This window comes from Heteronotia binoei, chromosome 21 (assembly GCF_032191835.1).
Source record: "Heteronotia binoei isolate CCM8104 ecotype False Entrance Well chromosome 21, APGP_CSIRO_Hbin_v1, whole genome shotgun sequence".
NCBI classification, from domain to species: domain Eukaryota; kingdom Metazoa; phylum Chordata; class Lepidosauria; order Squamata; family Gekkonidae; genus Heteronotia; species Heteronotia binoei.
Genome location: NC_083243.1, coordinates 76420963 through 76446773, shown reverse-complemented (window position 1 = coordinate 76446773; position 25811 = coordinate 76420963). Strand labels below are relative to the sequence as shown.

The following is a 25811-nucleotide window of genomic DNA, read 5'->3' as shown; positions in this document are numbered from 1 at the left end:
CTTTGTCTCAGTTATAAAGTATCTGGCATTGAACAATAATTGTTTGCTCATGCAAGCAGTTTTTAATCCCTGCTGAGGTCAGGCAGAGATACTGTGCCCTGCCTATTAAAATAAGCAAACATCTAGTAAGCTTTAAGGGGAAGCACATGGCCACTGTTGGGATGCTTAAGAAAGCAAAGAGATCTAGCACATGGTGGAACATAACCAGTCAATTAGGTGTCAGATTACTTACACTGTTTGGAGTCAGAGAAATATTGCAGAACTTGGCTTCCACTTCTCTTTTTGTTAGCTTTTCTGTCTGCATCAAAATACAACAATACAGATTATTTTAGACTTTTATTCCCAACTCCTTAGTACCTAGACTCCTTCCTCAAAATTAAATAGTTGTAGAAAGAAAAATATTGAAAGACTGGCACATAGCCCCCATTTGTCTCTTGAGAGACAATGATTAGGCTTAATGCTATAAATAGTAATACAAAAAACACTACTCTTTTTAACAGCCTAGTTTAAAAGAGCTGTACTTTATATATTTACTTTTTGAACTTGCACCACTGATTCCAGCCATGAAAAGACCTTTGCGAAGCACTAAAATTTCTCAAAGCCAGCAGCACTTTCAAGCCATTCAGCTTGAAACTGAATGCTATTGCCTAAGTGAATTTGCCAGAGCTACCTTTTGTTCTGTCTTGGTATAGCAGCATGCTGGCAAAGTCCAGCATTAACCATGAGCATGCCTCTATCATTCTTGAGCCCCTGTACATTAAAGAACAGCCACAGTGAGGCAGCAGGCCAGACCTTGGAGGTCATCTTTGACTATGCTTGTTCCATGAAGTCTGCAATGTTACTGGTGGATGCTGCTTTTTCTGCTATATAATTTGGTCTGGCTTTAGTAGTAATAGTAAATGTAATAGAAAACAGTCATGCTTTTCAGTGTACTTGCATATGACTACTTGTGTCAGAATATAAATGTTCCCCACAAAAGGCTGTCCCTCTTTGACATCCCATACTTGGAATGGATCCAGCTGCATGATTTGCCATGGAGCCAGGAAAGCTAAAGAGAGCTTGGAGATGTCTATTACAGAGCTAGCAGAAAACAGACACTAAATCAGACACAACCTATTACAGAGTTCACTGAAAGACCTATGAAGCAACAGTGATAAGGGCAAAGAAGTGTAACTTCTCTGATATTATTGTACCAGCCAGTTCAGGGCCATCCCAGTTGTTTAAAAAATCTTACCATCTACTGATTCCTGAGAGCAAAACTAGATGTGACAGAGTCCGGATGTCCATCACGAGTCAAGTCAAAATGGTCACAGCCCCGGTATTGAAAAGACATGCACAGGAGTGAGGAAACAAGAGCACCATGTCTTGCTGCAGTATTTTAAAATCACCCATTTTAAGCTTTAAAATAGCAATGGCTCCATGGCAGGCATGAGAACATCATCACATTTAGTGTGGCTCTAAATCTAAGCCTTTATTGCCACAGGAACAGGACATTAGTTGCAGTGCTTCTGCAAAGATTTTTGGTCTTGAATGTGGTCTGACTGGAATGCTGGTCATAGCATGGATTATTATTTCCTCATCATATTGATTGTATTGTCTTAAATTATGTAATCCACCTTGGGTCTCAGTGAGAACGATGGACTATATATAACAAATAAATAAATGCACTTTCGTATCAACAGGCAGCATTCACATCCAGCACAAAATCTCCTAAACTAGAGAGAGCCACTGTGATACAATAGGCAGAGTGCTGAACTGCAGCCTTAGAGATCCAGGTACCCTACACTGCTGTGAAGCTTGCTGAATGATCTTGGGCTTGTCAGTGTCTCATCACAGGATTGTTTCTCAAGGTAAAATGGAGCTGGGGAGACCAACATAGGCTACCCTAAGCTCCTACAAAATGTACTAAATAAATCAATTAGATGTTATCAGGAAAAGGATGCATAACTATTGCATAGCCCAAGTACCTTTCGGTGATCTACTCAGTATTAAACATAAATTTGTTCCATTCTTCTTGCAGCCCAGGTAAAACAGTGACTCTTCTTTTTGTCAACCCTTTAAATAAACAGTTTTATATAAATGCCTTATCTCTCTCCCTCTCTGCAACCATTAAGTATTGTTAACTGCTGCTAAGTAAAAGAATGCCTTACCACAGCATCATACAAAATGATGTATACTTGGTTGAGTTTATCTTCAGGTATTCCACAGTGTAGGAGGATAGCTTTCAATAAGGCTGTGTGATTCAAGAAGATACTATAGTTTCTTTCCTAAAGTGAAGAGTCAAAAGACTTTATGATTTGGGTTTCAAAACTCAACAGTTAGCTGTTCTAACTTGTACTGCTTTTGACGTATACAACTGTTTGACAACATCAGTATCATAAGACCCACTAATGTCTGGGAGCATAACTGCACCCTAAACATTCTAGTTACATATAGTATGAAGAATGGTGGCCATAGATCTAAAGAGCCACAACCAATTTCTATGTGCCCATGAGGCTTTCGTTTTCTCTCCTCCTCTTCACATGATAATCAGTTTGCAACACCCAGGAGAGTTTATAAAACAGTTTGAAATATGGCATGAAGATCTGAAAACAAAATTTCTGGATAGTACAAGCCCTCTTTGCAGGAGTCTAAGCAGCTCTTCAGATTTCATTTAAACTATCACTTCTGATAACAAATGATGTTTCATATCCAGCAAATTGCTGACAGAAAGTGCACAGATTTCATCTTCATTCCTCTCTGCCCCAGAAGTCTCTCTGCAGACAAAAGATAGAGGAGGGGTGATTTCATCTCCTTACTGCAGCCTTCCCCATGTGGGCCCCATGACTCAAAAAATAATGACTTTGGGTACTGCTGAAAATTTCCACCGATGAAAATTTTCCATTGGCTGAATATGACTTCCATGCTCTTCTCCTCCCATTACAACCTAAAATGTCCCCATGGAAGACAGGAGATCACAAACAGTGGAAGAATCAAACACTTGCAGCAAGCAAGGGGTAATTGGTAAAAACTGCCTCTCTTTTCATCTGTAGAAATCCTTCAAAAAGATCTTTCCAGGGGTAAAAAGGAATTGGGGGCGGGGGGGGTTGCAGCAGGGTCCCATTGGTATTCTTTTTGATGCAGACCATTAATTTTCAAAACCTACTTATAGTTCTATTTCAATCTAAATCTTCAATAGATGAAAATGTAGTGAATGCTTAATAAATACTCTGTTGGACTCTGGCCATTTATTTGGCCATCTGCACAAATATAATTTCCCAGCTCTCTGACCAATATAGTTACCAGTGCTACTAATGTCATTCAGAAAGAATGCTATTTTTAGAAATATCCTTATTATACAAAAATCTAAAACCCTCCACAGACAAACACGACCAAAGTTTTTTTTTTTTAAAAAACCCTTAAAATAAAACATGCTTAAAATGCTAGCACTTGTTAGTTTTAAAGGAGCTTTCTTTGTATTTTTCCCATGGGATCCAGGGAACTGAGCAAAGGAAGCTCTGGCTCTTTCCCCCCCTCCCCAGGGGACCAGGAGGGGGAGGGGCCTCAACTAATGGAGAAAATCAAGATTTTGCTCTGTAGCTTCTGTGCAACTGAGCAAGCCTTGCAAAAGCAAGCTGAAATGCAAAAGGAAGCAAGAGAGAAGGAGAAGGAAGCAGATGACAGCCAGTTGCTCGGGGACCTGATAGGAACTGTCCGCGGGCCTGATTCAGCCCTCGGGACGCATGTTTGACATCCCTGCCCAAGGGTGATAATCAAAGTTCCCTCTAAGCTGCAATAGGGGGCACTGGTGCACAACATTTTAGCTGCCAGCACAGGCATTTTAAAGCTCAGTCCACTAGAAGGCATTTCCCCCTCCATTTGAAACAATTGCGGATAGGAGCACCTCCTTCCAGGAGCCATAAAATTTGACCACCTTGTCCAATCTTGTTGAAAAGTGGGGGGGTTTTACGAAGAGGGAACAGCACCTATTCTCCATTATAGCCTATGGGGCCCATTGGTTATAATGGTCCTCATAGGTGACAATGGAGCTGGGGAAAAAAGATTTATTTTGCACACCCCTATTATGCTTTTCAGTATGTTTTGTAAGCTGCCTTGTGTCACAGGGAAAAGTGGGGTATAAATATCTGAATAAATAAGTAGTTTTTAAGCAACTTCTTGTTTGTTAGGTTAGGCAGGGTTCTGTACACCTCTCTTATACTTGACCTGTAATGCTGGTTGTCATATTGAACTTTTTAAAAAACCCATAGTGTACTGCAAAAGTCCCTGCCCCTCCCTGCACAAGTGCTGGTATGTTTTCTAAGGCTCAGTGCAAGGTGACAGTCCGAGGCCAGGTCTACCAATATAGTTGAGGTGGTTATCTTTGAAGATAATCTCAAGCATGTTGAAAGAGTGTGGCAGAAGAACACTAACCTGAAGTACAGGAAATTCCTGGATTATTTCAGAAATTGTGTAGATTGTTTCTGCAATAGGTAAAAAATTATTGCCAGCAGGAGTGATTATATCAAATGCACATTCTAAAAGCTCTTTTGGGTGACAACGATCTAATTTCCGAGGCCTGAAAACTCGCTCAATGCAGTATCTAGAAAAGAAAAATATAACACCTGGATCTGTCTTCAATGAACTAGACATTGGCTCATTTAGATCAGCTCTGTCTACAGAAATGCATACATTTTCCAGAAATTTTAACACGTTAAAAGAAACTCAGAAATTGAGAGAAAAGACAGGTTGCTTACCTGTAACTGTAGATCTTCGAGTGGTCATCTGTGCATTCACACCCATGGGATAGTGCGCCTGCGCCGATCCCCGAATCGGTACCTGAAAAGCCCGGGATTTTTCTACACTCGGCGCCAATGGGCATGCGCAGGCATCCCAGTGCGCATGCTCGCCGGCGCGGGGATCCCACCAGTTCCTCCCTGACCGCTGGAAGCCCCTACTGGAGGGAGACCGTAAGCAGTGGGGAAGGAGGGCGGGTAGTGTGAATCCACAGATGACCACTCGAAGATCTACAGTTACAGGTAAGCAACCTGTCTATCTTCTTCGTGGTCTCTGTGGTTCACACCCATGGGAGATTAGCAAGCAAAGCATACCTGGAGGAGGGAAGACGGTCAACCTGAAGAAACAGCTTGCAGCACCGCAGTTCCCAACTGAGTCCTCTGCTGAGCATGCACGTCCAGCGCGTAATGCTTCATGAAGGCATGCGGAGAAGACCAGGTAGCCACCTTGCAGACATCGGAAAGGGACACACCTCTCAGGAATGCCACCGACGTGGCCATCGCCCTTGTGGAGTGCCCACGAACAGGTCCAGGTAAAGGCTTTTTTGCCAACAAATAACAAAGTTTAATCGTCTCTGTAAGCCACTTTGAAAGCCTCTGGGACGAAATCTTGGACCCTAACTTGGGGGCAGCATATGAGACAAAAAGCTGCTTGTCTTTACGAAAACCCCGTGAACGATTTAAATAAAACAGTAGAGCACGCTTAACGTCCAGCGCATGCAATCTACGTTCCTCATCCGAGGAAGGGCTAGGGTAAAACGTAGGTAGCCAAACTTCTAAGTTAAGGTGGAACTGAGAAACCACCTTGGGAAGAAAAGTGATGTCTGGAGCTACAGAAACCCCAGCTTCTCGAAAAGCGAGGTAAGGATAATCACAACGCATCGCTGTGAGCTCCCCCACACGACGTGCTGAAGTGATGGCAACTAGAAATGCAGTCTTCCATGACAAAAGTTGTAGGGAGCACGTTGCCATGGGTTCAAATGGACGACGAGTCAACTTGTCCAGAACCAGAGTCAAGTCCCACAACTGTGGGGGGGACCTCGAGGGTGGGTGAAGCCTGAACAACCCTTTCAGGAACCTTTTAGATTGAGGGTGAGCAAAAACAGAGTAACCCTCCACTGAATCATGAAAGGCAGAAATAGCTGCCAAATAGATTTTGAGAGAGGAGAAAGCTAGACCCTCATCCACTAAGGCCAATAAAAATTCAAAAATCGCCGAGAGCCCCACGCTGCCAGGCGGCACAGGAGAGTCGGCCAAAAACTTACTAAACTTCTCCCACTTCCTTCCATAAGAAGCACGGGTGGAAGGCTTCCTACTGCTTAGGAGGACTTGCTGGACCCTACTAGAAAAACCTACTGGTCGATGAACCACGCCGTCAACTTCAGATGCGGCAAGTTGTGGTGAAACACGTGCCCGCCCTGAGCCGACAGCAGATCTGGTTCCGCCGGAAACTGGTAGAAGACCCCCTTCGACAACTGGAGCAGGATCGAGAACCAACTCTGGCGGGGCCACCAAGGAGTTACTAGAATGCAGCGTGGCCTTTCCTGTGCTAACTTGTGGACCACCCTCGTCAGCAGAGGCAGAGGTGGGAACATGTAAAGGAACAGACCCCCCCAAGGAAGTAGGAGTCCGTCTCCCAATGAGGCTGGGTCCGCTCCCCCTCTGGTACAAAACAAAGGGCACTTCTTGTTCTCGGCTGTTGCGAAAACATCCAGTTGTGGGTAACCCCAAAGCTGGAACACAGGCTCTAGGAAACGCCATTGCAGTTCCCATTCGTGTGGGGAGGCCCCACCCCTGCTGAAAGAGTCCGCCTGTATGTTGAGGACCCCCGGCAGATGTGTCGCCTTTACAAAAATGCCGAACTGGAGGCACTCCATCCAAAGATCCATCGCCAACGCACAGAGTCAACGAGACACTGTCCCCCCCTGCCTGTTGATATAGCACAGGGCAGTGGTATTGTCCGTAAGCAACGCCACAGTCTTTCCCGCTACCAGTGGGCGGAAGGAGCGAAGGGCAAAGTGAACCGCCAGCAGTTCTAAATAATTTATATGGCACCGAACCAGCCTCGGTGGCCACTGACCTCCCACACAGAGATCTTCCAGGTGGGCCCCCTACCCCCACAGGGAAGCATCGGTAGTGATAGTCACAGTAGTGGTCGGAAGATGGAAGGGAGCTCCCTGGCAGATGTTGCTCTCCGACTCCCACCATTGCAGTGATTGAAGAGCTATAGGTGGGATGGTGAACCTCTTTCGAGGTGAGTCTCTGAGAGGGCGAAAATGGCGCAGGAACCATAGTTGAAGACCTCTCATTCGTAGTCTTGCAAAACGCAGCACGCTTGTCGTCGCCGCCATTAACCCCAGCATCCGCTGAAGCTGTTGGGCTGTGCCCCACTGCCGCCTTTGGAGAAGCTGCACCAAACTGATAATGTCTTTCGCTCTCTGTGAAGGCAAAAATGCCTGTGTCCAGCAGAGCCCCTATGAACTGCACTGTCTTTGATGGAATGAGATGGGATTTCTCCAAATTGACCTGCAACCCCAGGGTGTCGAGAAGATGCAGAGTGATGACAATGTGCGATGTTAGACTCTCCCTCGACTTCGCCACAAGAAGCCAGTTGTCGATGTATGGGAAGACAACTACTCCCTGAAGACGAAGATAGGCAGCCACAACGCTCATCAGTTTCGTAAACACCCGAGGAGCAGTAGACAGGCCAAACGGAAGGGCTCTGAACTGGAAGTGCTGAGCACCCACTGCAAACCTTAAGAAGCGCCTGAACACCGGATGGATGCTGACGTGGAAGTAAGCATCCTTGAGGTCCAGAGTCACCATCCAGTCTCCCTGATTGATGAGAGGCAGAATTGTTTGCAGCGTGGCCATTCTGAACTTCTGGTACAGAATAAATTTGTTCAGATTCCGAAGATCCATGATAGACCTCAAACCCCCGTCCCTTTTGGGGACCAGGAAGTAGCAAAAGTAAAAACCTCCCGTCCTGGCCTCCAACGGAACTTCCTCTATGGCTTGTTTCTGTAGGAGGTTGCTCACCTCCGCCAGCAGAGGTGGGGAAGGGGGAGTGGTAACTACCACGGACTGATTCGGGGTCTGAACAAACTCTATTTTGTAGCCCTCTTTTACGATGGACAGAGCCCACCTGTCTGTGGAGATCAACTCCCAGGCAGGTAGGAAAGGGCATAGGCGGATGGATGTAGCACCAGTGGGAGCGATAACGCGTGCTGGAGGAAAGTCAAAGCCCCTGTTTCTGGGGGCGAGCACCCTTGGACTTGCCCGTTGGTTGGGACCCATAATGGCTCCTGTTGTTGCCAGAGTAGGAGGGTCTTTCCGCTTGGGAAGGCCAAGGACGCCATTGCTCAGGGGAGAATTTCTGGTAGGGCTTCTTGGCCCAAGGCTTATGCCATTGTTTGGACCTGGGGTTTTTAGAAGTGGCCTGCACGCCCAGGTTCCTTGAGGTTTTGACACTCTTGTCAAACTCCTGCAGCGCCGTGTCTGTCATGGTGCTGAAGAGTCCATCACCCTCAAACGGCAAGTCCTCCACAAAGGTCTTAGTATCCTGGTGTAGAGCCGTCGATCTAAGACAGGAGTGATGCCAGATGCAGACAGCGGAAGTGATGGCCTTAGCTGAAGCCTCCACCATGTGCTTTGCTGCAGCCAGTTATTGTCTGGCTACAGCAAGGCCCTCTTTTTGCAACTTCTTGGCGGCAGCCTTTTTATCCTCACTCAAGGAGGAGAGAAGAGGGGAGAGTTGTTCCCACACGGAGTACTGGTATCTAGCCATGCAAGCTGCATAATTAGATACCTTCACTCCGAGTGCCCCTGCTGAATAAACCTTGCGGCCCATGCCATCGATTTTCTTCCCTTCCTTATCTGGTGGGGAGGAATGAACTTTACGTGCCTTCGAGGAGGAGGAGACGACCACTGAGTTTTGCCTCGGGTGGGTAAAGAGGAACTCAGCTCCTGCCTCCTGGACCCTATACATGTGGTCCAACTGTTTGGAGGAGACCGGCGTCGAAGATGGTCTCTTCCAGGGCTCCTTAACTGCCTGGAGGATCACCTTGGTGACTGGCAAGGCAACAGCTGTGGATGTGTTCCTTTGCATTATATCGAACACATTATCGTCCACAATTGGTTCTGGCTGAGTCACAGGCAGATTGAGAGTGGCTGCAATTCTCCTCACAAGGTCCCCGTATGACTTCAGATCCTCCGACGGCAAAATCGGAAGATCCTCAGCCGTCTGGGAGACTGGTGAAGGCTCCACGTCCTGGGCTTCGCTATCCGAGTCCGATGACAAAGAATCCTGGTGGACGGAGTGCTCCGATAACATCGGCGTCAATTCCCTCGGAGGAGACCGGATTGGCGGCAATGGTCGTCGATGGGATTAGAGCGGGACCATGCGTCGTTCCGGGGGAATCGATACCGATGCAGACGCCTTTCGGGATCGGTGCGAGACCCGAGACATGGAGGAAAACTCCAACTCCCGTTCCCACTCCGGGAACTCTTCTGGGTACCACTGGTACGGTGGATAATAAGAGTACGGAGGTTGCCACCTATGCTGTTCCCACAGTGGTATCGGGAAGCGGCGAGGCGCCTGAAAGGGTTCCACCTCTCGTCTCTCTCGGGACCCCATCGTTATAGGTTGGACGATCGGTGTCGAAACCTTCACCTCCGACGCCGATTCGCTCTCACTGCGTCGACGCGATCCCGACGATGAAGAACGCTGAGTCAAGTCGATCTCACGCTCATGCTCCGAGGTCGACTGACGTGGCTGAGTCAGCGGGCTGCGGCGTGGAGAAGCCAGGATCTTCCTCGGTGGTGCTGAGGTCACCTGGGCCGAAGCGTCGACCGAAGGCGAAGGAGTGCGGGGTCGCTTCCGCTTTTCCTTCGATTTTGCCTTCTTAGGAACTCGGGTCCCCAAGTCGTCTCGGCCCTTTTTAGCGGGCGTGTCCACCGAACCCTCACAGGAACGCTTTGTGGAACCGCGTTCTTCCGGCAACTCGGTCAAAGTCGGAGACGCATCGGCCGATGCGCGCTCCTGTGCCAGGGTGTCCGCCATCTTCGGTGTTGACGAGGTCGCCATCGATCTCTGCGGGCGAAATGCCAACTCGGTCAAGGCTGCCGATAGACGGGCCGCTCGGTTTTTTCTCGTTTGTTTGGAGAAGCGAAGGCAGTGCGGGCAGGCCTCTATGCAATGCGCTTCTCCCAAACACAGCAAACACAAGGAATGGCCGTCTGGGGGGGCGATCTTTTTTCTGCAAGCACGGCAGCGCTTGAAAAACCCCCAGCGACTGTCCATAGACGGTAGCCGCTAAAAAACCCACTCAGAGTCCTCTGAGGGGAAAAAACGGGGGGAAAAACAGGGGACGGAACACCCCGAAGGGCAATCCGACAACACACACACAATTTTTTTTTAAACAACTAACTAACTAACTAACTATCTATCTATCTACACTAAGAAAATAATAAACGGGCTAAATATAAGAGAAAAAGGCAAAGCCAAAGATTCTCACCGACTGGGGAACACGAAAGGTAAACCTCTCAGCGCAGCGGTCAGAAAGGAACTGGCGGGATCCCCGTGCCGGCGCCGGTGAGCATGCACACTGGGACGCCTGCGCATGCCCATTGGCGCCGAGCGCGGAAAAATCCTGGGCTTTTCAGGTACCGATTCGGGGATCGGCGCAGGCGCACTATCCCATGGGTGTGAAGCACAGAGACCACGAAGAAAATCTGAAATGTGTACAACACTGTCTTGCTTTTTAAACTTAAGACTTTCCAGTTTTTCCCTAAGGCCTCTTTGGCCACTGGAAATTATTTTCCAAGGTCTTAGGGTAGGAATATGTAACAGCACATCTGAGTCTCCTGTTATCTAACTGGATATAATAGGAACAAGGCTTGGGACTTCTAGCATGTAAATCATGCTCGGGTGGTGGGTCATGGCTCAGTGGTAGAGCATTTGCTTTGTATGATGAAGATTCCAGGTTCAGTCCCTAGAACCTCCAGCAAAAAGAGTTGACATTAGGGTTGCCAAGTCCAATTCAAGAAATATCTGGGGACTTTGGGGGTGGAGCCAGGAACAAGGGTGTGACAAGCATAATTGAACTCCAAGGGAGTTCTGGCCATCACATTTAAAGGGACAGAACACCTTTTTAAATGCCTTTCTTCCATAGGAAATAATGATAGGGGCACCATCGTTTGGGGCTCATAGAATTGGACCTCCTGGTCCAATCATTTTGAAACTTGGAGGGTATTTTGGGGAGAGGCACTAGATGCTATACAGAAAATTTGGTGCCTCTACCTCAAAACATAGCCCCCTCAGAGCCCCCAATACCCGCAGATCAATTCCCCATTATTCCCTATGAGAATCGTTCTCCATAGGGAATAATAAGAGTGCCCAGTAGACATTTCCCTCTCTCCCCCCCCCCTTTCTAAAGCGGCGGGAGGGCCTCCAAACCAGGGAATCCCCTGCCCCCTCCCTCTCTCTCACATACAAATACTTACTGGGTCTTGTTCCTGCAGAACTTTATTTGCTCTGAAAACGAAAGCCTTAAAGGCACATATTTTAAAAACGGACCTGCAGGAGCTCTAAAACTACATGGTGATTGTGGGGGGCGGGGCTTCATAAGAGAAGCCATGTTAGATCAGGCCAATGGCCCATCCAGTCCAACACTCTGCGTCACAAAGTGGCAAATTTATATATATATATATATATATATATATATATATATATATATATATATATATATATATATATATACACACACACACATACATACATACACAAACACACATTGTGGCTAATAGCCACTGATGGACCTCTGCTCCATATTTTTATCTAAACCCCTCTTGAAGGTGGCTATGCTTGTGGCCGCCACCACCTCCTGTGGCAGTGAATTCCACATGTTAATCACCCTTTGGGTGAAGAAGTACTTTCTTTTATCCGTTTTAACCTGTCTGCTCAGCAATTTCATTGAATGCCCACGAATTCTTGTATTGTGAGAAAGGGAGAAAAGTACTTCTTTCTCTACTTTCTCCATCCCATGCATTATCTTGTAAACCTCTATCATGTCACCCCGCAGTCGACATTTCTCCAAGCTAAAGTGTCCCAAGCGTTTCAACCTTTCTTCATAGGGAAAGTGTTACAGCCCTTGAATCATTCTAGTTGCCCTTTTCTGGACTTTCTCCAATGCTATAATATCCTTTTTGAGGTGCGGCGACCAGAACTGCACACAGTACTCCAAATGAGACCGCACCATCGATTTATACAGGGGCATTATGATACTGGCTGATTTGTTTTCAATTCCCTTCCTAATAATTCCCAGCATGGCGTTGGCCTTTTTTATTGCAAACGCACACTGTCTTGACATTTTCAGTGAGTTATCTACCACGACCCCAAGATCTCTCTCTTGGTCAGTCTCTGCCAGTTCACACCCCATCAACTTGTATTTGTAGATGGGATTCTTGGCCCCAATGTGCATTACTTTGCACTTGGCCACATTGAACCGCATCTGCCATGCTGACGCCCACTCACTCAGCCTCAACAGATCCCTTTGGAGTTCCTCACAATCCTCTCTGGTTCTCTGGTCATCTGCAAACTTGGCCACTTCACTGCTCACTTCCAACTCTAAATCATTTATGAACAAGTTAAAGAGCATGGGACCCAGTACCGAGCCCTGCGGCACCCCACTGCTTACTGTCCTCCACTGCCCATTTATACTCACTCTCTACTTCCTATTACTCAGACAGTTTTTGATCCACAAGAGGACCTGTCCTTTTACTCCATGACTCTCAAGCTTTCTAAGGAGCCTTTGATGAGGAACTTTATCAAAAGCTTTCTGGAAGTCAAGGTAAACAACATCTATCGGGTCTCCTTTGTCCACATGTTTGTTCACCCCCTCAAAGAAATGTAACAGGTTAGTGAGGCAAGATCTTCCCTTACAGAACCCATGCTGAGTCTTCCTCAATAACTCATGTTCATCAATGTGCCTACTCATTCTGTCCTTGATAATGGTTTCTACCAACTTTCCTGGTATTGAAGTCAGACTGACTGGCCTGTAATTTCCCGGATCTCCTCTGGAACCCTTTTTAAAGTTGGGGGTGACATTTGCTACCTTTCAGTCCTCAGGAATGGAGGCAGATTTCAATGAAAGATTACAGATTTTTGTTAGAAGATCCACAAGTTCAACTTTGAGTTCTTTCAGAACTCTCGGATGAATGCCATCCGGACCCGGTGACTTATTAGTTTTTAATTTGCCCATCAGTTGTAGGACCTCCTCTTTTGTCACCTCAATCTGACTCAGGTCTTTCAACACTCCTTCCAAAATTAGTGGTTCTGGGGCAGGCAAAAAGTTCTCATCTTCGACAGTGAAGACGGAGGCAAAAAATGCATTCAGCTTCTCAGCCATTTCCCTATCCTCCTTTAGTAACCCTTTTACCCCATGGTCATCCAAGGGTCCCACTGCCTCCCTGGCTGGCTGGTTTCCTGCTTCTAATATATTTGAAGAAATTTTTATTGTTGGTCTTTATGTTTTTTGCAATATGCTCCTCATAGTCCCTTTTTGCCTGCCTGATCACAGTCTTGCATTTGATTTGCCACAGCCTGTGATCCCTTTTACTAATCTCACTTGGACTGGTTTTCCACCACTTAAAGGAGTCCTTCTTACCAGCTGGCTGGGGGTGGGGAGAAGCCTGTAAAAACAGGGGATCCCCTGCTGGGACCTGGGGATTGGGAAGCCTAGTTGACATAGGTGAGGTGAACAACCTTGACTTCAGACATGAAAGAGCCACTGCGAATGAGAATAGACAATATTGACCCTGACAGACCAGTCGTCTAATTCTGTATAAAGCAGCTTCATGTGATCAACTGTGTTCAAATGATCCATTAATGCTTCAACTGTGTTCAAATGATCACATTAATGTTTACCACAAAGATAACTTGTCTATTCTCTTCCCTGGTTTTATTATAAAAATACAGAATTTATACATAGTAGCACAATTTTGGAGGAAGAATAATTTAGTCAGCCCCTTACCTTTTCAAGTTTGTTATATTATTTCTAGCTACAAATCTTGCAAAAGGAATCTGAAAAGATAAAAAGGGCAAAAGCAGAGTTGAAAAGTTATTAAATACAATTCTATTAGTTTGCAATAAACACACAACTTCATAAAACAGAGAAAGTTAGGCAGGCCATTATTATAATCAGGCTGTTCATTGTTCCAGGACTTTAGTCTTTGTAGACTGTGTCAAAAGTTCATTTTAAGTATTAACTGGCAAAGCAATTGCCAGTTTAATCTCAAAATACCTAGTATTCATTTTTTTCACCAGTTTTACATAAGGACTTAGGAACAGCCATTCATTCTGATTTAAATTTATTGGATTAGATTCAGTCTTTCTTGCCTTCCTCTCTTCTGAAATTCTTCATACCACCTGAAAAGTTGCTCCTGTAAGCTGCCTTTTAAGATTGTCTTATAGGCTGGAAGCGGCCCAGGCCTCTCTGGATCTCTTAGAAGGCCTGCACTTATGGATCACATTCAAAATTTCAGGCCTTGAGAAATTCTTCAACAGCCACTACTTTATACTTGGTCAATGGATTAATAGAACATTATAATCCTCATACAGCAAAATCTTGAAACTGTTACTATTTTAAGCCTATGAACACCAACACTATTTTTAGGATCAGTGCCCTAAATTACTACACATTAAATAATAAGAGGAAAAAGGAGCACAATAACTTTTTTTAAAAATATCAGATAAAACCCTTTAACTTGTCTCTCAAGCAGGGCTTTTTTTCTGCTGGAGCCCACTGGAGCAGAGCTCTGTCTGGGCTGGCCAGGGTACCAGCTGGCCTAACCCACCATGTGGCAGCCATGTGCTCCCAGGCCAAGCAGGGCCTCGATGTTCCTCTGTAATAGAGGAGATAGGGGTGCTACTAGTGGGTCTGGCGCACTGCCAGCCATGCCCCCCCTTCCCTGGCCTCCTCCTCTTGGAGGGAGCTAGAAAAAGGTGGGGAGCAGGCTGGCACAGATGAGCATAAGAGAAGCCATGTTGGATCAGGCCAGCGGCCCATCCAGTCCAACACTCTGTGTCACACAGTGGCCAAAATTTTTTTATATATATAAAAATGATCCAGGGGTGAAGAATGTGGCCAGCACCACATGACATCACAACTTGGATTCCCTTCCCCTTCTCTCTAGTCTGCACTGATGTGCTGACACACACACACCAGTGATTTTCCCCCTTTCCCAGTCCCAGAGTCCCCAGCGAAGTCTGTGGCACACAGAGTGCCTCCAAACCCCAGACCAGATGACCCAGAATCTTCCACTGCCATCTGTGTCCATGCATCTGGTGTGTCTGCAACTCCCTCCCTGTTCTCTTTTGAGCAATCTCTTTTCTCTGCAGCCAGCCTCATCTTCTCTTGCTTTTACCAAGGGTCAGTAAGACTCTCCACCTCCCTTTTTGCACAGGGATTGGTCAGTCAGAAGAAATTGGTAAATAATAAGATGGCGACATTAGGGTGTGTGGCGTGGAATCCTTCTGGTATGTAGCAAGGTGGGCATGGCAGGATGATGACACTTCTGGTGATGTCATGGGGTGCAGCCTAATATGCAAATGAGCTCCTGCCGGCCTTTTTCTCCAAAAAAGCACTGCTCTCAAGCAGACAATTTTTTCTGTACTGACAAAACAAAAGAAAGGTGGTTTGTTATGCTGAGAATGGGCTGATTGACGATCCAACAGATATTCTGAGCAAGTCTCCAAAATTGAGAAACTTCTTTCCACACAGAGATGGGGCAATTGCAAACAATTGCATAAGTTTTATGTATTTTTAGATTATAAAATTTTTGGAAGACTATCCAAGCTCTTCTCTAAATGTGAATCAATGAGCCTTAAATCAATGAGGAAACAAAGATGGTACAATGATCCCAACATTTGTGAAGGCCCCAGAAGTACTCACCCTGAGATCATAAGGAAGCATCACCAGCATTCCACTATGATCCATCAAATATGAAGCTTCATTGTGTTCATACAGCTTTTTATTCCTAGGCATTAGCAGGGGGGTTTGTAACTTGATAGCTCCTGTTCAAGAATAACATTCTTAATTCAACAGAATAGGAAATCTTAGTTTTAAAAAGACTATATATTTTTTTCATTTCGAGTTGGAAGGGGTGTTGGAATTCATCTAGTCCAGCGCTTGCTCAGTACAGGAATATGCAACTACAGCCCTCCAAGAGATGACTATCCAGCATCAGCTTGAAGATTCTGGTGAAGGCCAGTCTACCTGCTCCAAAGGTAGAACAGAGCATTGGAAGGTATTAAAGAAATACATACAATCTTCCTAGGTTTTCAAACAACCTTTTATGTTTCAGAAAGAATTGCCCCTGCCCAAATTGTTTGAATGAGGTCTCCCTTATTCAACTTTGATGTGATTATTCATGAAATAGCCAGTTCATTTAACATATGATTAACTTTTCCAATGCCTTTGAACAGAGTTCACCTGTGAGTTCTCTCATGCAAAGCCAGCTGAAATGAACACTATACATTACATACAACATTTCAATGAGCTCGCACAGAGAAGTTCCAAAATGAGTTACACCCATGAAAAAGTTAAAAACAGGCAAAATTTAGAATATGAAAGCAGACCAGAAATTCACACACCAACTGTATTCTTTCTGCAGTGCCAGAAGAAGGTATTAGCTGAGATGGATTTTACAACCTCCCCCTTCCCTGTAACCACCTGTGAACTTTCAAATGGTGATGGTGAGACTTGGAGGATCCATATGAATGAAAAGCCATGCAACACAGGCAGCTGCACTGAGGAAACGAAAGTGGGTGAAGTCATTCTCCTGCCTATCCCATCAACCTTCCATTGATGTAAGAGGTTCTGCTGATGGAACAGACAGGTGCAATTCTGTTCCTCCAATCATTGGCACTGCCAATGGCTCAAAGCCGGCTGCTACGGGAAGAGGGAGGTGAGCAAAGTTTTTCTCCACTAATGCATTCTGTTGGTGCTGCATGGTGTTCAGCCCATTTTGGTACATACTATTTCCCCTTATATAAGAAAAGAAAAATATCCTAAGTGTCCTAACACAGGAAAATGTCTTCTCCAGCCAGTTTAATCAGCTGGCAGCAAGTGACAGATCTCTAGGAAAGGCAATCATAAGTATCTAAAGTGCTCTTGTCAGAGCCTATGGTGATCTTGTAGGGTTTTCAAGGCAAGAGATGTTCAGGGATGGTTTACCATTGCCTTTGTGTAAAACCCCTCAGTTTCCTTGGTAGTCTTCCATCCAAATACTAACCAGAGCTGACTCTGCTTAGCTTCCAAGATCTGATGAGACTGGGCTAGCCTGGGCCATTCAGGTCTGGTCCAGATGGTCATAAGCCTGCCCAATCACATAGCCTGTGATAGAGAAGGTCCAGTACTCACTATGGATTATAAAATCCATATTCTTGGGTTGCCTTTCAAAAGATTAACAGTTTAACGAACTATTTAATTATCCTTATTCAGATGAGATGAACTATTCATAACAATTTGTTTGACAGATACTAAATAAAAAGGGAAGTTGAAAAGGAACCAGTACCCACATTTCTACTGTATTAAGCGGGGAGGGGGGGGGAGACAATTGAAATGCTCATTTTACATTAAAAGGAATTAAACAGAATTCTATAGACATACATACCATGTCTTTTAAATATCCGGCTAACTGTCTCACATACATGTTGTTGAATCTTGGCTGATCGAACTGAAAAACTACCCTAAAACCAATAATGAACCAGGGAGCATTAATATATATAAATTTCTTATTCAACATCTAGAACACAAGCATTTAGTAGCAGAATAATTACAACACTATATTCCAAGGAACGATTATGCATTTTCTTTAGATGCCAAATATAGTTGAACAGATTTTATCTTTTCAGTAATTATTTGGAACATGAATTTAAATTGCATGTTAGCCCTTTTTTGTTTTTCACAGTTTTACTCTTACAGCATTCTTGGCAATCAGATGTTTTAGCTCAGAAATATGGTACTTGAGAGCACCAGGAGTGAATGGAGAGTGACACCTCTGGGGAAATACAGAAAAAAAAACGACTTGGTCCACAAGGAAGACACATTACAATCTCAAAACATAAACTACCTGCCAAAATCTCTGCTAAAAATAATAGCTGTATGGTACCCGTCCCCCAAATGCTGTTTTCCACACTCCCAGTTGTGTGCTAAGTAATTAATGTGAAAGCATGAGAACCTTCAATGCAGATATGGCCGTGCAGTGTGCATTTGACAATGAATATGAATTCACAGAAATGTTTTCACATATGTAGAAAACACAAGATGCATCTGCAAATACTGAATGCCTTCTGCATTTGTGTGGACTACCAGAGGCATACACAGTCATAGCTGCAACTTTTGTGCCTTTACTGTGCATTCATTTCACATATTACATCAATCATAGCAGTCACAACGATACAACCTGATTTTTAACAAATACATTTTTTAAAAGTTTAAGATGCTTCACATGCAGTCTCAGGTTATTTACCCAGCAGGCAACTTTAGCTGCTTCCTGGAGAGTTATATTAATTTGTTATTGTCATTACAATGAGGCATCCTGGAGCCATCTCCTCAGGAGCAAGGAGCTGTACTCACAAAGACTATGCTCTAGTGTTTACAGAGATTACTAAGCAAGTCACTGTATGCACAAAAACAGACACAAGTTCAGGCTGCTGTAACATCAGAAGTCCATTGCTATGCAAACTGGATTGCAACATGGATCAATTAAACTAGGAACTCCTGGTTTAAATTATAAAAACAGTCCAGCAGCTATGGCTTTTTAGGGAGAGGGGGGATATTAATTTCAAACAAACCTTAAGAATGTCACTATCATAGGCGTAATCTATGGCAGGAGGAATGCGCTGTGAAAATATCTGTCCCATCATTGTCCGGTAAGCTTTCCCATCCACGTTTGCCAAAGTGTGATGAAGCACTTCATGAAGCTCAGATTCCTCCATCTGCGGGGGTGGAAGATGTTCACTTTTTAACAGCTCCATAGCAGTTGGACGTTTTGAAGGATCATGGTTCAACAGCCAGGCCACAACCAGTTTCTATAAGGTAAAGCAAAATATATTTTAATTTTAATCCACAAATAGATTTTTAAAGATGGGAGTTGCCTGCCCTTGCTCTAAGGAGCCCAGGGTGATAATATATATTTTCTTTCTCCTCCATTTTATCCTTATAAGAGGTAGGTTAGGGGGAAGTGGAATATGTAAGCAAGCAAGCTGTAAGCTTGTGGGAGAGGGGGGGAGAATCTCTCTCTGTGGATCTAAGCCATTAGCTCTCTACATCTGCTAAGCACCTCATAAAATTCAGATTCCTTCATCTAGGGAAGTGGAATATGTAAGTAAACAAGCAAGCTGTAAGCAATTTTAGCTTAACCTGAGTATCTCATCGGTGGCATATGATTCAAAGCACAGACTATATCTATCTTTCAGAGCCATGCCAATGAACTCTGCAGACTCTTATTCCCCATGAGAACATTCAAATGTCTCTCATAACATGCACTTCAATGCTAGTAATTTATTAGTTTCCCTTTCTGAATTATTTTCCCTTAGTTCAAGTGTCATACTGTAATTGCTTAGGAATGTATTATTCATTTGAAAGGAGGAGGAAAAATAATGGTTAAATTTTAATACAGCAATTACTAAGCATAAGAATACCTGCTTTGCATTTTTCACCTCATCGAAGTCTGTAGGAAATACAGTAGAGGGCTGAGAAACAAAGTGCAATAGAGACAGTCATGTACAAAGGACATACCTATAACACACCAGCATAGATTTCTGGCCTACATAACAACGGTTAACAGATTAAACCCATACTTCATTCAAATCAGCAGTGGCATTTGCAGGAGCCACTGTTCCTTTATTACTTTTTGCACAACCATACATGCAATGGTGAATCCATGTGTGATGCAGTGGAGACATGCACTGGTCAAGCATGTGTTGTGCCACTATACTTTTTGCAGTCTCTTTACAAGTAAAAATAGAAAAAGTGCGGGTAAATGGAGTAGCTCTCTTCCTTCTTTCTATCACACTTCAGCTCAAATTGGGTAGAAAAAATTCCCTTCATAAGGAGGCCAGCAAGTGAGACTGGAGAGAAGGCAAGGCAGATTTTGTAATACTCAGAGATGACATCGAAGGGTGCAAAAGTGTACATCAGCTGCCTGTCACCTTCTCTGCGAGCCTCTTTATCATGAGTAATCACACTCTTTCAAAAAAACAAACACACACAAAAGAAGCACTGTATGTTTATATATGTTTGTCCCCCCCCCCTCAAAAAAAAAACTTATACAACAAGTAAACCCATACAGAACAATATGTATGTTCTAAGACTTCATCCTTGTGACTTGGGGCATGCATAACCAACAACCTCTGGAAAGGGACATTAAAAAGATCTGATCTAGAAATAGTTGTTTTGAGTGCTGAAGTCTTGTAATGGGTTTAATGATGGGTACACAGAAAACCTATGCATGGAACAAACAACTTCTAGTAAGTATAAGAAAGTTTTCTTTCCATTACTGAACATTTGGCAGACGTAAGATTTTCATACATACAAGCCTCAGCTGACTTAGGACAAAGATTCTTTCTGATGCTGTCTTCATTGGACGATAGGACATCTCAAAGAATATTATACCCAAACTGAAAAGATCAACTTTCTAGGAAAGAAAGATCGAAGAAAATATAATTCCAAGATATACAAACAGCTTTTAAGGCCAACATTCTTGTGTAACCTGGCTTTTTGTGCATTGAGACCCTGGAGTTTATCCTTTCTTCAGTTGACTACAATATCTAACTTCAGCAGCATAAAAACATCCTTGAAGAAATATATTGGGTTTTTTTAAATGCTTTGTCAAAGTTCTGGTTTTCGATAACATAGGATCTGAGAAAAATTTTTGCAACTGCTGAAGTTATACTTAGGTATAATGCCCAATGTAGTCAGAGAATGGGGGTCCAAAGATTCCCATGTGTCAACACAGGGAATTGCTGTTAAGTGCAGAAGAAGGCTGTCTGTATCCTACTCCAGAGCTCCATGTTGCTTCACATGCCACTATAAAGAACTCTCAGGAGTGGCCTTTTGGGGTTGCAGTGCTGAAGGGAGTTTGCATTGGTGCACACTCCAAAAGCCAGGTTTCAAACAGCAACCTGCATGAGCAGAAGGCAGTTTGACAAGCCCCTCCCTTGCCATATGCATTAAGGGCATTTCCCCCACCAACTGCAGTTCCCCAGGGCTCTCTAAACTTCAGGAGCTCTGCTGGAGGAGTAACAAGAGGCTGCAGTGGAAAGGAAGCCCTGGTGCAGAATATACATGATTCTTGTAATCTAAGGCATGGGACTATATGCTATGAGTCCAATCAACAAAGGGTGATGTGTCCCACTGGCATAAACAGAATCCTTCCAAGTACAAGAGCCTCTTCTGCCAAAAGGATATGCTTTCTGCCCAAAATATACCACCTTTAACTGAGCAGTAGGATACCACCCATGATCTTTTTAGGATGGTAAACACTATGCTATAGCTCCATATGTATTCATTGACAAGAATGTATGTTTATTACCTGATTATAAGTAGATTTAGTATTTCCTTGGACCTCTGGACTTACATAAAGAGCTGTCCCAATCATGCCTGTTAAATTTCCTGTAAGGATAAAACTGAATTATCTGCATTTCATTTGTTAAACTGAAGACAAACGTAACTTGGTTTCTGAAAAGTGTACTTGCCCAAATACTGATATGAGGACGTATTTTTCTCATCTTGCTCACTTCATATTTCAAACAACTTAGATATATTGGGTTCCTATAGAGCAGGAGTGGCCAAACTTTTTTAACATAAGAGTCACATAGAATAAACATCAGATGTTTGAGAGCCTCAAGACATGAATGGCAGATGTTTGAGAGTCGCAAGGGAAGGGAAGGGAAGAGAAGGCAAGAAGGGAGGGAAATAGAGGGAGGAGGGGGAAAAAGATATCACCTAGCCATCACCTTGCTTGACTTGAAGAAGTGATTTAAAGAGACAAATGCCTTCCCCAAGCAATGGGGTAGTGGGGCCTTTGAGAGCCACACTGTATGTGTGAAAGAGCCACATGTGGCTCCCGAACCTCAGTTTGGTCACCCCTACTATAGAGTGAAGAATTAGAACTATACTAATTGTTTGTTTAATATTCAAGAAATGTTCATGTTTGTTTAATATTCAAGAAATGTTCATGTTTGTTTAATATTCAAGAAATGTTCAATGGGAGTTCTTTTAATATTGTCTCCACCATTATTTTCTCTCCTCAAGTGTCTCTGAACACTTTTGCATATGCTGGGTGTAGATGCTGCTTTCCCTCATACTGCTGAGAGAGCATGAAGTACTTTCTCAGCAGTCTCTTGGCTCAGGTTTAAAAGAACAACAGTCAGAATTTTACCAACAAGGCTGAAATCAGAAACTTAGGACTTCCTGGGTTTTAGCGCCTCAAGCTCGGAGGTGGTCAGAGGAGCTTGGCTCCAATAACCACCCCCCCCCCGAATCAGGCGGTAGGAGGGGTGCTACAGCCGTAGCATCCCAAAGGGGGCCTTGGGGGGCCCCCTGTTACCAAGGGATTTTACAGGACCCAGAGAAACAACAGCGGTTGTTCCCTGTTCTTCCTGTCTGCTCCAGTGCTCCTGCCGCCAAGAACACCATGATGGCAGCAAGAGGTGATTGCCTGACTGCTTTTCTCTTTCATAAGCTTCTGATGGAGGAATCACTGGAATTCTACCATGAAAGTAAGTCAGCTTTCTAACAATACTGGTTAATGGATCTTTTAACATAACAACAATTGGAACTGTTCCAAAAGAAAGGTGAAGAAGAGGGAAATAACCCCACCCCCCCTTTTCTCTGCAAGGAAGGCTTCAGAAAGCAAAGAACAAATTGGAAAACTTTCAACAATTTAAACAGGACTGAGCAAAGATATTTGAACTGATTTGGTTTATAAATAAGTAAGCATCAAGGAGATCACCTTCTGGTTACAACATGGTCTGAACGAACACGGGATATGCTTACAAGAGAAATATATGTGATGCTTAATTAGGACTGAAATGGTTACAATTGAAATGCAGGAGGAAAAAGCTGAAGGAAACAGGTTAACTGGGTCTTTGAACTATTCTCTAACTTTGATTAACAGACAGTTTTTTCTGTGGGAGAAATGGCAGTTCAAACTAAAGCGTGTGATATTATGATTAACGTAACCTCCTTAAAGCAGGAACTTGATCGTTTAGCAGACTTGATGCAATAGCAGACGTACCACTTTCAGCAAAACGAATGGAGAAATCAAGAGGAGAAAAGGCAAATTTCAGCAAGATGATCAAATTTTGGAAAGCATTCAAAAAGAAGAGATTTTAAATTGGTTTTTTTTGCTCTGCCTTTTTTTTTTTACATCTAGCTGGTTAATATTGAATCATTAACAAGGGCTAATAAATGTTTCCATAATGGCAAATGAGGCTTTAAGAATTGGGATGCCTTTTTTTCAGTTTGTTATAATTATCTATGGAAGTTAAATAGCCGCCCTGAGCCTGCTTCAGTGGGGAGGGCGAGATATAAAGAAAATATTATTATTATTATTATTATATTATTATTAGAACAATGTAATTAAGAGTGGGCTAAGGAGATTGTATGGGTTTTTATTTACCTAAAAATAAACAAGTATGGGAGATGAGGTAACTATTGCTTATTAACTTGTGTTTTTCAGAGCACTATGAAAATAGGATTTACAGTCTCCAAAATTTTTAAAGAATTCTAAATGTTTAAAGTAGATAAAAAGTCAATTTGGGTAAATTTGTAATAAGACAGGCTACATAAATATTTTGTAATCTTAAGTCTGCTCCTAACATTTCTGACAAGAGAAACTGTCATAACGAAATAGATAAACTACTGTGTTTTCTGTTTTTGCTTTCTCTCTCTGCTAAAAATAAGTAAATTAACATTAAGGATAAAGGAATTATATTTATCAAAGATTTCAGGTTTTCACGGCTGGTAACATCATTAGGGTTTGTAGAATCTTTCGGGCTCAAGTGCCGTGTTCTACTGGTGTGGATGGTCTCCTGGGATGGAGGGCTCTTCTAATTTCTTGTTGGGAGTATTCAGGAAACCCACACACACCAACCGCTATCTAAATAAGAATTCCAATCATCATCCTCGCCAAAAACGTACAGTTGTAAAAACCCTCATCCACCGTGCATCATGCATCTGTGAACCAAGCCAACTCCAACAGCAACTACACCACCTCAAACAGTCACTGCAGGCCAATGGATACTCCCAACAAGAAATTAGAAGAGCCCTCCATCCCAGGAGACCATCCACACCAAATCCCGAGCCACACACAAATGTGGGTACAGCCTTCCTGCCCTACATAAAATCTGTCACCGACCGCATTGGCAAAATTCTCAAACGCCACACAACAGATCTGCCACTTGCTGCGCTCGGCCAAAGATATGAGAGATCCACTTTCAACCCCTGGAGTCTACAAAATACCCTGCTCCTGTGGTGCAGTCTACATTGGCACTACCCAACGCAGTATCAACACCCGTCTCACCGAACACAAGAGACACTGTCGCTTGTTCAGCCAGAAAAATCAGCTGTAGCTGAACATGCACTTCAAGAAGGAGACCACGCCATCCACTTTGAAAAAACTGGAGTCCTTTCTACGGTCTCACATTATCATACCCGCCTGAACAGAAAAGCTATTGAGATTTACAAACACCAGCACAATTTTAACAGAAAAGAAGAAGGCATTTTCATCCACCAATCTTGGTACCCAGCTCTGCAAAACACCCTACAGACTATAAATTGCAGAAAGTCACAGAACAACCAGCACATTACACAGAACAATCAGCACAGTCAACAACCATCTTCCTTATCTTCACACCCCTTCCAACCCTCCCAGCAATTAACACAGAACAATGGTCACATTCAACAGCCAGTTTCCTTATCACTACCCTTCCAGGAAGCCCCACCAAACAATGGGCACATCCACAAACCAATTGCCCTTTCATCACACCCCCTTCAGCCTATAAATAGCAGCTCTCCAGCAGCCCTGGCCCCACTCAATGCACAGCAGCCAAGAAGGTCAGAGCGCCTGCTCCGGCTGCAATGCCACTGAGGATGTTCTCCGCAGCTGAGAACGAAACGTCTGGAAGGAAAACTTTCTCCAGTAGAACAAACCCTAATGAATTATATTTACCTTTTATGCTTATGTTAACTGCTAATATTGTTAAACCAATTAGTTAGCTTTTATTTTTAATGATGTTAAATTTAACCAGTCAACTCTGTTTCAGGGTTGGTTCTTCTGCTTTTCTCATTTGTATGTACTGAAGATGAAAAGTTAAGATTTATATTATAAACTACAGAATAGTTAAAAGTATATAACAAAATAAGAAGACTGTAGAATTAAAGGGTTATAATGGGTAAAATTTTAAGGCTTTCAGGTAGAAAAAAATTGGTATTTTGTCTTGAGGTAGAAATGTAACAGGTATATATACTGCTTCTCTTTGTATTTTTGTTTATGTTTTTCTAGTATCCCCTTCCCTTTTTTGCTTCTCTAACGCCGCATTTCCTACCCTTTTTATATTCAAACTTAATAAAAATTTGAAAACTGAAATCAGAAACTTAAATGTTTAATATATATACTGTACAGTCTATCAGATAATAACAATTTTTGACAACTGAGCTATCTTCTCCTTTAATATTTTTTCTACAACCACTTATCTCTTCAGCTATACTTAACAATTCTGTTAACTATTGTCAGCTGTTCTCCTCCCCATTTGTATTCTCTTTGAAGCAATATTTTCCTTAATGTGCACACCACATTCACAGCAGCTGTCTTTTGGACATGAGCCCACACTGTAAGTTGTTGTAGTTTTGCTATTTTTTGTTATATAATGAATTCATTGAAATGATGTGATGTTTAACTACACAGTGCTATACATTACAAAATGTTTTTTGAGTCTCTGGTATATTAATTTATTTTATTCATGTTGGA

General features: G+C 43.5%; 1 protein-coding gene across 3 annotated transcripts in view; it reads right to left on the bottom strand.

Annotated features, from left to right (window-relative positions):
- EIF2AK4 (eukaryotic translation initiation factor 2 alpha kinase 4) overlaps nucleotides 1-25811 on the bottom strand; it is a 72286-nt gene that overhangs the window by 9664 nt on the left and 36811 nt on the right. For all 3 annotated transcript variants that reach the window (XM_060262203.1, XM_060262202.1, XM_060262204.1), the window contains 10 exons: nucleotides 21372-21451; nucleotides 20373-20474; nucleotides 19480-19530; nucleotides 18631-18867; nucleotides 17448-17523; nucleotides 15725-15846; nucleotides 13805-13854; nucleotides 4411-4579; nucleotides 2151-2267; nucleotides 233-298 (listed from right to left, as the gene is read on the bottom strand). In XM_060262203.1, coding sequence (XP_060118186.1) covers nucleotides 233-298; nucleotides 2151-2267; nucleotides 4411-4579; nucleotides 13805-13854; nucleotides 15725-15846; nucleotides 17448-17523; nucleotides 18631-18867; nucleotides 19480-19530; nucleotides 20373-20474; nucleotides 21372-21451 — 1070 coding nt within the window. The remainder of the gene's footprint in view (nucleotides 1-232; nucleotides 299-2150; nucleotides 2268-4410; nucleotides 4580-13804; nucleotides 13855-15724; nucleotides 15847-17447; nucleotides 17524-18630; nucleotides 18868-19479; nucleotides 19531-20372; nucleotides 20475-21371; nucleotides 21452-25811) is intronic.